The following is a 12,115-nucleotide window of genomic DNA, read 5'->3' on the forward strand; positions in this document are numbered from 1 at the left end:
ACCCCACATTACATCAGCATTACATGATCTGCAGCACCATTTTGACTGTGTTCAGCCTAACTCGCTACCTAGCAAACTGAAGGCAGACTGATATTTTCCCCTCTAAGTTGCTATGCATGTTTGGGTTTTTGAAAGTGAGCAATCTATTATTTCATATCAGACGGCTGTCGGTCTGAGGGAGAGACGAGCTTCGGCTGAATGGGCCACAAAACAGAGACAGATATCATCGCTTTTTTTTACTGCTGTTTAAACATCTGTGTAAGGCGCTGTGGCGTCTCAGTATTTCGGGCTAGTGGGGCCTGGTCCCACCAGATGTCGCTGTGGAGCACTATGTTTGCAATAATCAGTGGGACAGGATCGTTCTTTATAGAATAATATTGAAAAAAAGGCAGAATCCCTTACCAATAATATTCTGTTAGAAACATGTGTGTCTATATATGTAAGTCTGCCAGAAAACTGACAAGCTCAGCGGACTAAATCCTCACGAGGCGCCTTGATGTTTGGGCCGGCCCACCAACGTTTGTTTAAATAATGAACATCTGAAATCGCTGTGTGTATGCCCAACACGCTCAGTGGGGCACAAATCACAAGGCCCCAAGCTCGATCGTCCAATCAAAATACTTGAATTGGACACGTCAAGTTTATGTTCTGCCGGATAGTGTGCGACCATCTAGGCAAGGCAAATTCATTAGTATAGCACACTTCAGTATGAGGACAATGCAAAGTGCTTAACATGATTAAAACATGATTTGGAAAATAAAAACGGAATAAAAGCAAGTAAAAAAAAAACAGTTGGAATAAACAAATGTAAACAAAATAAAACATAGAAAAATGGAAACTGAAAGCAAATATTAAGCTAGTGTTGATTGTCCTTGGTGGCTCATTGAAGGATTGATGGGAATTTTTTCTGTTCAATAAATGAACATTATGAGCTTTTATTTGTAATTTTATGTATAAACATTAAATTACATTTAGCTTATAAAATGGATTTTGTTTTTGTTAGTTTATGCTAATTTATCTGTTAAATTTGAAATTTTATCAAATTCAGATTGTATGCATCACAAAATAATTTGTTGCTGCTAATAGGTGTTGAGTTTTTATACCCCACTTCATTTATCGTGACAGAGGTAACCATTGGTAAGGAGAGACTTAATCTGATCTCTGGAAATTTCTTATATCAAATACAAAAACTACCAAACTCCATGATATTCAGGTTTTATGTGTCTAACTCTACGACCCAGCCCCCATTTTCTGCAAGATGTCCAGGGTCCGGATTGATGTGCCATTCAGACCAGTCTCTCTACTTGAGAAAAGTTGGTTTAAACCGTCTCCAAATTAACTTGTCAAAACGTCCTCCTCTTTTATTCGTGGCTAAAATCAGAACGTCTCACCAGAAAAGGGAGATTGTTACTCAGTGGATAAACCTTATGACACGTCGGCTGCCCTCGCCACGTTGGGGCTCCCTCATAATCATATCATGAAGACGGCCAAGAGGTCTGTCCGGGTTTCTAGTGCCTCATGAATAATCCGGGAGTCGCATTGGATTTTAATGCCCACCTTAGGCTCTCCACATAAGAGGATAGACGGATGTACCCAGCTGTGTGTGTGCGGAAGAAACAGGAAATATCTCTGAAAATCCTTTTGTATTCCTAATTAGTTACCTCTCTGACATCACTGACACTGCAGTGGGAGAGAGGGTTCAAAAGTCCTCGAAAAAAAAATGACAAGTGTGGCTTTTTCTGTCTGAAACCTCTCTGACTCAATGATGTGAGGCACTCACATTCCTAACATGACTGGTCAGAAAGTTGAAGCAGCTCAGGTGGAAGTCATGGCAGGAGAGGTTATTTATAATCCAGTTTGATCCTTGACAGGAATCTATTCTTTGCATTTTTATTTTTTTAGACATATCTCAGACTGTGGACATTTCTTTCCATCTCATACAGGGCTGCAGCTAAGGGTTATTTTAATAACTGAGTATTCTATTGATTATGCCAGTGATTAACCAAGTAATCAGATAAAAAAAAAACTGGCACAGTCTGTAGATTCCTCATTGAACTACTAAAGCTTATTTTATGAGTAAAAGAAACACATCAAAGAGAAAATGCAAGTGAACAAATAATTCAATTCCTTTTTTAAAAAAAAATCCTGTTATTGCTTAAGATGCAATAACATTGCATGTCTTTAGTGAACAATCACATTTCTGTTGCAGAGAACGTGACAATAGCTTAAAAACGTTTTAACATTAACGCGCCAGGCCTTACAGGTTGACTTTGCGTCACTACAGCGCTTGCTGCCTGCCTAGTGAAAATGGTCACAAACAAGAAAGTGCATTAAATGTCATTTGCATAATTGCATTCTGGATTTACACGACAATAGAGTCCATGTAAGGCGTCTAAGTGCCAAGTTACGCTCCTCTTTCTTGTTTTGGTGTAAAAACAGACAAGAAATAAAAAAAATAATTACAGATTACCTATCAAAAAGGTAAGCAGCAAATTTAAATTCAGGCATAATAAACACTACCTTTTATATATCAACCCTCCCTCTCATTAAGTGGACAGTGATGTGAAGTTTGGCTACATTCAGAGTCGGCTGTTTTGTCTCTTGAATGGCTTTTATTTTGTAACCCTGTATTCAACCTTATCATTGCAAAAAGTTAATGGTTTGTGTGTTGAAATCTTTTTGGCGTCCTCTAACTGCACTGTAGGATGGACAGTTCTGAAATGCCTACGCAGGTTTGTGGGGGAACCTGCTCATAAAGTTGTTTTCATTTTGCAGTGAAGGCACTCAGCTTTGTTGTCCCCAATATCTTTAAACTGCAGCTAGAAGCTGCTTCGCTTTTGGGTGTCACTCATAGTTATAATACGCGACAAAGCGACACACTCACGCTTCTCTGCTACTGCAGCGCGTGTTTCCTGCTCAGGTGTCGCAGCATTTATGGAACGCCAGATGAGTTTGGCAGTAGATGCAATGTGCTGTGTTTTCTTTTCTGGTAGGTTTAAAACCATCCCACACTTTTCACACTTTCTGACATTTTCTCTGTGCTTCTTTTTGCCCCTCGCCGTCTCCCTCCATTGCTGATAACCACACGTGACGTTCATGTATCAATGTATCAGCAGCGTAAGCTATCATTAGCGGAAGCGAGAATGTTGCGCAACACAACAAATAACCACCCGTATAACAACCATTGTTGAACATAATTTAAAGAAGCCTCAAATGGAAATAATTTTCCACAAAAAAAACTTTACCAATTGATTCAGTCGAATCATTCGAGGAATCATATCAGCCCTTCAGTTTTTAAACTGAAGGAATTTTCTTTTTGTTAAGATAACTTTATTAAACACCCTTGTCAACTTTTTTGGGTTAGGGGTTTAGAAAATATAAAAAATAGTTATTTAAAACCATTTCATATTAGAAGTGACAATCCACTCTCCTTAAAATAGTAGTTATATGATAAGAAGGGAGGAAAAAAACTCCCATAACTTCAATGCATTAACAAATCCAAGAATAATTCCTCATCCGAAAATGTACCTAAAAAAAAATACAGTTTGTTCTTATCTGTGAAAAACGTGTTGAATCTGAACATGCGGGGAATCATTTCCTGACCTTGAGGTCCATACTGGGGTCCTTGAGGGCCATAGGGATTTGTGGGGCCACTCTGCGAATACGGCCCCATGCTGGGATACATTGATCCCCCGTGGGATGGGTGGGGCAACATAGGATGAGCCGACTGGGGAGGCGCAAACTGCGAGCCAGACTGGTTCCTCTGCATGTTCGACATAAAACCTAAAACAGACAAACAGAATTAAATGCATTTAGGTCTTAGCTTTGGGGGTTTTAATCATTAAATGAACATGTTCATAGGTTTAGAGTCATTTTCCTGCAGGAAGTTAACCTTTTGAAATCTATAAGTGGTTGTCGTTAATAGCTGCTCTGTATTTAGCTCCATCCATCTTTCCATCAACTGTGACCAGCCTTCCTGCCCCTACTGAAGAAAAGCCTCCACACAGGATGATGCTCACCCCACCGTGTTTTTCCATGGAGACGGCATGCAGTGCAGGGCTCCTCCATATGGTTGCGGTGCCACCTACATAGATTGTGGCAAACTACACACAGGACTTCTTTTGAATTTCTTTTTACAATAGCCGTTCTTTAGAGAGTTTTATAACTGGTTTAGACTAAATAGAGCTCTGTGAGATGTTTAAAGCTGGATATTACTTTATTAACTAGCGCCTGCTTTAAACTTCTCCACAACCCTATCCCTGACCAGTTTAATGTGTTCTTTGGTCTTCACAGTGCTGCTAGATCATTAAGAAACCTCAGAGGTCAGAACATCTGGATTTTCTCTAAGATTAAATTACACACAGTGTAGCTTCTAAAGGCTTTCTTTTTTTTTTGCACTGGAGTGTATTCGGGATATCAGAGTAAAGGCGATGAACACATATGCACGCCAGAATGTTAATACATTTTTAATGTTAAAGTTCTATATTTTTTCCCTCCTATAATTCCTAAATATTTCCATAAGTTTTAGTAATGTTCTTCACATTTTGCAAAGTGGAATGAGTTAGCTTCTGATTTAATAAAATCAAAAACGATTATTTCTTTTTTTTTTTTTTTTTTTACATATCAGGACCAACGTGCGTTAAGACTTGAAAAATTTGGAATGGGTTACCCTACAATCAATGAAGACTTTTCACATCCTTACTCTATCTGTAAAAAACCACATGCTAAAGAGGTTTTTTTTAGTAGGTCAAAACCCCCAGAATGACCAATGTGTTGGAAAAAGTACTCTAAAAATAAGTCAATGTTGTCCTTTGAATAACGAATAAGGAAAACTCTTGGAAACTTAAATATTTTGGAAATAGTTTGGAAAAATTATCAAATCAAATTTCTTCTTAAGGGAAAAAGTGTGACTGACTGTATCAAAGAAGAAATCTTGCTTTTCATTCAGCATCTTTCAATAAAGCGAGGCACTCTGATCTCTTACCACCCTGTTACTCATATACACCTTCGGTGAGTGAGTCAGTATGAAACAGGCATTTGTGAAAACAAACAGGGTGACATGTAAATGGATCCTTGAACACAGATAAACAGATAGAGAGAACATTAACGGAGTAGTATTGCTGACAAAAGCCCAGGTCAAGTACACACTGGGCTTCAGAGATGCATGTAGCAGTAAAAGCTGAGTGGACACATAAAAGAGTCAGTAACGCTCGAGTTAAAAAACGCGAATCCCCACCCTCCACAGAAAAACTATTGATTTGACCGTGGCTACTGTGTTATTCTAAGCTGTTCTGTCAATAGACGCGCCAAAGCCTCTCAGGCCCAAACTCGTCTGCACCATTCAAATTGACATTTTGCACCAATCCTTGCCTAGGCTTCGCTCTTTCAAGCTACAGCAATAAGTTTTTTTTTTAATTCACCAAAAGGTCTCCCGATCCGCCGTGAATGGAGAAAGGTCGCTGGACGGCCATTGAGGGAAAAGAGAGGCCGTGTGGGTGTGGAAATTTGCGCGCATCTAAGCGCTGTGTTGCAGATTAGGTGTAAATGGATTGGGCCTGCTCGGCTGTGAACTTGGATCGCCGTCCGCTTTGTTGGACGAGCGAACACAGGCGGACTGTTTAGCGAGTTCGGGGGGGGGAAACGGCGGAACACTGACACTTAAACTTGTAATTCCTTGTTTCTGCTGGGAGAGCAAGAGCAAAACGCGAGGATACTGGAGAAGTTTTAAAATGTTCCTAAGTTTACGACTGTGCATTCGCGTGTGCTTTCTGAGTGCGCGTGTGTGTAGGAGATAAAGACAGAGAGCAATAAATGCTCGGCATGTTTTTTTTTTGTTTTTTTTTGTACAGCAAAGAGACGCAGGGCTAGGCAGAAAGAGATTCAGCGAGAGAGAAATTGTGTGTGGGAGGCAAAGACAGTGCATTGGAGGGAAAAGAGCGATTGGGGCCTGAAAGTGCTTAGGCTGCGAGTGCTGGGTTTAAGGAGCGAGGACATTATTGTAATGTTTTGCTTCCATTAGGGTAAGGGGATTCTGGGAGAGGAGGAGAAAAAAATACTGTGTGTAATACCGCACTTTAAATTGCCTGGAAAATGGATGGGGAGAGGAACATTGTGCAGACAGTGCTAAAAGCAAATAACACATTCAAGGATTTCGCTCCTCGTCTCTCTCTCTCTCTACGCTTCGTTCCCTCTATGCACACAAACACAGGCCGTTCTCTTGTTCTGGCAATGAAGCACTCAGCTGGACAACAGCGGGCACGCGAGGAAAAAAAAAAGTAGGGGAGGGGAAAAAGGGACGATCAGTGGATTTATCGAAATGAAGAGCGGAGAGAGGCTCTTAGGGAGGCCGGCACTTGAGCAAAGTGGGGAGTACAGTAAGAGTAGAGGGAGGGGGTTAATCCGGGCACGGACAAAAAAAAAAACAGCATAAACAACAGCCGACCCTGTTAACCGTGCTGAGCTTTCCTGGACTCGGCCGGGGGAGGCGGGGGGAGTCTGAGGTTTACAGGCATTAGAGAGCAGCATTAAATCTCCAACTTGATTTCATCAGTGCCCCACTCTCTCCCTCCGTCTTCATCCATCCACTCCCTTTGTCTCTGTGTGATTTTAACTGCTCTTTGGTGGGTGATGGAGAGAGACTCTCACTGTCATTCCATTAAGGTCACTTCCTAGTCTTTCAGGCTATTGCACGGTTGTGTGGATGGAGAAATTCGAATTGCAAAAATGAGCAATTCTGCTGTTTTGCGAACCCTTGAGAAGTGGCCATCAGTGCTGGAAACAACCTGGAGTTTGGCTAGGACATCTGCCCCGTGGGTTAGGTTTCACGTATTTAACTTTTTGGCAACACATTTATTTACTATGAGTAGATATGACTGAATTTGCATTTGACATGGTTGATGATAAAATACAGATTGACTGACAAGAAAAAGTGGATGGCATTGTCTGGCACTGTGCTAATTGGTTCAGATGTTATTTGGCAAGACGGGATGACATGCGCTATTTGACCATAATAAATTCAGCAAAGATCGCCGTTGGAATTCCTCAAGGATCTGTTCTCTGGAAACTTAACTACATGTTTCACTGTTTCCTCCAACTTTATGTAGAAAAGCATGCACCTTCGGTCTTGGTCCCACAAACGCAAAGACAGAGATCAGCACTCAGCTAGACTTAATGAGGCTAGGATGAAACAGCTAAAGATCACAAAACGTTCAAAAACATTGATGTAGAATCAAACCCAAATTTTAACAGACACCTTAAATATATGTATATTACTAAATCAATCTACCAACATCTCAAAAACATTGCCAGAGTAGTCACTCCTGTCAAACCAGTAGGTAAGATGATTATCATGGTGTCTTTGGGGGTCTCGTAAAATAACAATGCTAAAAAAAATCTGCATCATTTTATGTTCCTCTTTTATGTGATTTTCACATAAAATTTCACAATTATTCTTTTAAGTTTTTGTATTAATGTAATAAACTTCATCCCCCTTCATTTTCCTGTAAAGCACTTTAAATTGCATTGTGTCAATGGTGCAATACAAATTAATTTACCTTGGCTGTTGAATAACCCCTAAATTCTGTGTGTCAACGAAACGGGCAATGCTAAAACATCTTTTTCTTGCAATAAATCTGAGTCATTATGCCTGTGTTAGTTCCTAATGGAAGGTAAAAGTAATTCTTGCTGAAACTAGTTTTTCATTGAATAAAAGTCACACATTTGTTTATCCATCTTTTGAAGGCAAGTATAATTATATTATCAACCAAAAAAAAATAAAAAATCTTGAAAGTATTAAACAAAAATGAATCACAGTCAGATTTTTGCTTGTTTTTGAAAGCAGATACAATTTTTTTTCTTCCACATAAATAAACCTTTTGATTGACGCACTCTGAAGTGGATATCCACTTCCATTTATAGGCAACAATGCAGCGTTTCTTACAGTGCTATCAAAAAGTATGTCACTGTTTATACCTGTTAAAATGGATTGCTGCTTGATTGTTTGTTTTGACAAAATTTACATTTTTTGTAAGAATGTGTTTAATAGATGTGAGGCTGCTTGATAGCGACACACAAAAAAAGATTTAGTGATAACTTTTTACAGAAAGATCATCTATGCAGAAAACACAGGTTTTTCCTTCACTCATCAAAAACTGTCCCTCCAAAACATTTTTGCCCATATGGCCTATAGCTAAAGTAGTGAGTTAACAGCCAGACCACTTAGGGGGCCGCTAGTGTTAGCATAAACAGGTATTAAAATATGAGCTTTTACAACAGTCCTTCCTTTTTATGCATCGTCTGCCAGTACAAATATCTACTGAGGCCTCAGGATCACTTTAATAAGTAATCAATCACAGATCTCCAAATGTTCCTCTTGCATGTTTAACCACATTATTTAGCTACAACAGCGAGTCGTTTTATTCCCCTTGCCTGAGCCAAATGAGAAGAAAACGTTTGACTGCAGAGGAGATCTGAACGTTTCAACTTCCCTTCCATCTGAGTTTTAGTGCCATGACAGATGGTATCCTTGGAACAATGCTTTGAGAGCCAAATTACTACAGGGTAGTTAGGCACTGACAAGTAAAAGACAGACTGATTATGTGGAAAAAAAAGAGTGAGACTTAGTCACTGCATAACACACTAATACAAAGTAAGCTATACTGGTGACTGTTGGTGGAAGAAATGTAAGGGACTATGGTACTATGCATTAGGGTAAAAATGTTGGTCACCATTGTATTAGAAAATGGAATCTGTCTGAATGCTGTCAGTATTTTTTAATCAAAGTTTTTTTTTTGTCACAAGAGGTCATTCACTACATCGGTAAATTACAGGCAGACTGGACATAAGAGCACTTTTAAATCCCACCGCAGGATGCTAGTTTGCTTTGTTTCCAAAATCCCGTTCTGAGACATTTCTCCTGATTTTCTCGCTCTTTACAGGTTATCTCACAACATGAAAAGGAAAAAAAAAACATTGTTCCCGTCTGAATTATTTTTTTGCAGTGGAAAATTCAATTGTGTTTCTTTTTAGAACAAATACCAAGAAAACACATTCCATAAAAACATACATGCATGTCCAAACATAGCCTTCCTTATATATATATATATATATATATATATATATATATATATATATATATATATATATATATATATATATATATATATATATATATATATATATCACAGTTTATAGACTTACCTCTCTCCTGGGCCATAGGAGAGCGTGTGATTGGCAGATGAGCTGCATCTGGTCCATTTCCAGAGCTTAGTGGTGCCACAGTTGAACCTGCAAAGCAACATGAATTTTGAGTTTGGGGGTTTGGATTCGTGTGATGGGTGATTTATTGTTATAATCCTGTCCTTCAAGGGCTGTCATGTGAAAGAAAACTTTTAGCGTAGGCCGTTTTCCCTTCTTTGTTTTTCGAAATTGAGGTCAAAAGTAAATAGATTTTTATTTTCTTTCCTTCTGCTTTGCTTTGAAAAAAAATGGAAGAAAAAAAAAAGCTCAAAAGGATGTAAGCAAACAACTCCTGAAGGATTACTTTTGTTTTTCCATTTGAGGCTGCACAAAAGTTAAACTTTTCAACAATGTTTCAGTAATTTAACCAGCAAAAACAAAAAAGAAAGTTTTTTATACCAAGAATCAGCCCCTTGCAGACACACATCATGTTGATTGTGGGTTACCATGAGCCATATGACTAATCCACTCCAGGAGGACATATCAAGACATTGGACCCAATGTCACTGCTTTGTGTAATCATTAAAACAAGAGACCCCCTCACTACACCCCTCCCCCCCACCCCAATAGAAAACCAGAGCCATCTGAGGAACATCGATTAGGTTTGCTGTGCAGGTCTTTGGTCTGTGACTGTTCCATTGAAATCCAATAGTGAGTTGAGGGTCTGATTAGGACAATGGCAGACAGAGAGTAAGGTGGATTGATTTGGCCTAGAGGAAGGAAAGAGATGGCAAATTACCCTTTTATCTTTAGATTCAAATTGGGAGAAAAGAAGGGCAAAGGCATTTCAGGTGTATCTCAATAAATTACAATATCATTGAAAAATGTATTCAATTTAGTTTTATAGAGTAAGCCTCATATTACACAGACATCTATTGATGTACAATATTTCATGTGTTTGTTTCTTTTTATTTTTGGTTAATTTAGATGAACATGAAAATAAATTATGTTTATCAGAAAATTAGAATATTACAATAAGAAAATACTTTTGATACAGAGATTTTAGCCTACTAGAAAATGTCTCTTTTTGCATGAATTACTGCATCAAAGCAACCAGGCATGGAGGTTATCATCCTTAGGGACTGATAAGGTATTAAGATAGCCACGTTTTCTGTAATTGTGTCCTTTAGTTTGTCTGCATTGTTGGCTCTGGTGTTTCATCTCCTCTTGAACCCCATAAACCCCATTGTAAATCTATGAAGTTTGCATCTTTTTTGATGAACTGTTCTAACATACTGTATATACATATTAACTGCTGTAAGTGTTGCTTTCAAGTTTAATATCAAAACAATGATTTTGAAAAGTGTTTATTTTGTCTTTAATATACCAGAATTTGCACACAATCTTATATTTTTGTCTGTCAGATTACATAATTCAAAAAAAATAAACCATCAGCTGTTATGTTGCTCAGTACTTGAGTACCCTTCTTACTGAATACTTTTTTACTCTTACTTGAGTAATTTCTTGGATGACAACGTTTTACTTTTACTTGAGTAAAAATATGTTGAAATAGTGCTATTCTTTTTTGAATTATGTAGCTTACCCAACTTTATAAGGATGTGAATGTAAGTCTGCCGGATAGCTGTGAGCAGTCTTTCCCATGATTGTGTGGGCCACAACATAACATTTCTGTATTAAAAATCTAGTTTTCATCTGCCTTATGCAATAGTACAATTTTCTGAAAAGCTGAATTTGGGGTTTTCATTCATTGTAAGCCAAAATCATTAAATCACTTAAAATGAATCATTTTTGTGTGTAATAAAACTATTTATTATGTGTTTCATATTTTTACTGAATTGCTTAAATAAAAAAAAAACATTTTGTTAAGAATTTACTGAGATACACCTGGATTGTAAGGGATTGAAGTGGACATTTTACTGCCCAATTTAAATTCAAGGAAATGCAAAAAGCTAACACTTGAGGGATGTGCAAATGTTTAACATGCATAGGAACATGCTCCAAAAGTAACAGTAATAAAGCACAGTTAGAGTGCATTATTAATACAAGCTTGTTGCTCAATCATCAGAACTCAATGACTATAAAGTCTCTTACAATAAAGGACACAGTTGGTGTTATCCAATCACTCAGTAAAATCTATGCTATTTCAAGAAGTGTTTTTACATATGTAACTGTGTTTGTGTGCTGTGTGTGTGTGTGTGTGTGTGTGTGTGTGTGTGTCCGTCCACACCAGAAGCAATACATGACTGGAGGTGACACACTCTCCACATAAACAAACCCAATTAAGTCAACATAATTGCTTTGCATAAAAATGCATAAACAACATTTCCATCTATCCGCCGCCTACTCGCACTCAGGCACGCAAAAAACAACATGCACGGACGTAAAAAGTAATTGCACAAACAAGTGTAAATAAACACAGAAGAGCACACAAGGAAGCACATGTAAGAGCACAGAGGCACTTAAGACATGTACTGAAATGTTCACAGCCACAGACACACAGAGCCCCCCTGCATTACACTTGAATAGTTCCAGCGGCACTGCTTCAAAGAGGGAATATTCGATTAGTTAGTCTGTCAACATGTTGCAGGAGAGAATGGGAGACATTAGTATGCAAACGCTGAAGCAACTGTGAGATAACACAAGAAACACTGGCTACGAGCTTTCATGTGCGTCTGCACTGGCAATGGAAAAATATTTTAATGCATTGCTTATGCAAAAGTAATACTTCATTACAAATCATAGCTCGGCATTATAACTAAGGAAAGTTAAAAGTAAAGAAATTTAGTGAGAACAAATGGCTTTACATACTATTTGACCTAATTTATCCTGTTGAAATATCATTTAGATTGGATACATGCAGTCTAATCGATTTTCATTTAACCTTATAGGGAGTCGAAAATAAAAACAAAGTCCAGGC

General features: G+C 38.2%; 1 protein-coding gene across 4 annotated transcripts in view; it reads right to left on the reverse strand.

The window, feature by feature from the left end:
* The window catches only part of LOC105925919 (AT-rich interactive domain-containing protein 1B), a 259,649-nt gene that overhangs the window by 51,080 nt on the left and 196,454 nt on the right, over positions 1 to 12,115 (reverse strand). For all 4 annotated transcript variants that reach the window (XM_036150964.1, XM_036150965.1, XM_036150962.1 and 1 more), the window contains 2 exons: positions 9,199 to 9,285; positions 3,604 to 3,783 (listed from right to left, as the gene is read on the reverse strand). In XM_036150964.1, the coding sequence (XP_036006857.1) occupies positions 3,604 to 3,783; positions 9,199 to 9,285 (267 nt within the window). The remainder of the gene's footprint in view (positions 1 to 3,603; positions 3,784 to 9,198; positions 9,286 to 12,115) is intronic.

This window comes from Fundulus heteroclitus, chromosome 19 (assembly GCF_011125445.2).
Source record: "Fundulus heteroclitus isolate FHET01 chromosome 19, MU-UCD_Fhet_4.1, whole genome shotgun sequence".
Lineage (NCBI taxonomy): Eukaryota > Metazoa > Chordata > Actinopteri > Cyprinodontiformes > Fundulidae > Fundulus > Fundulus heteroclitus.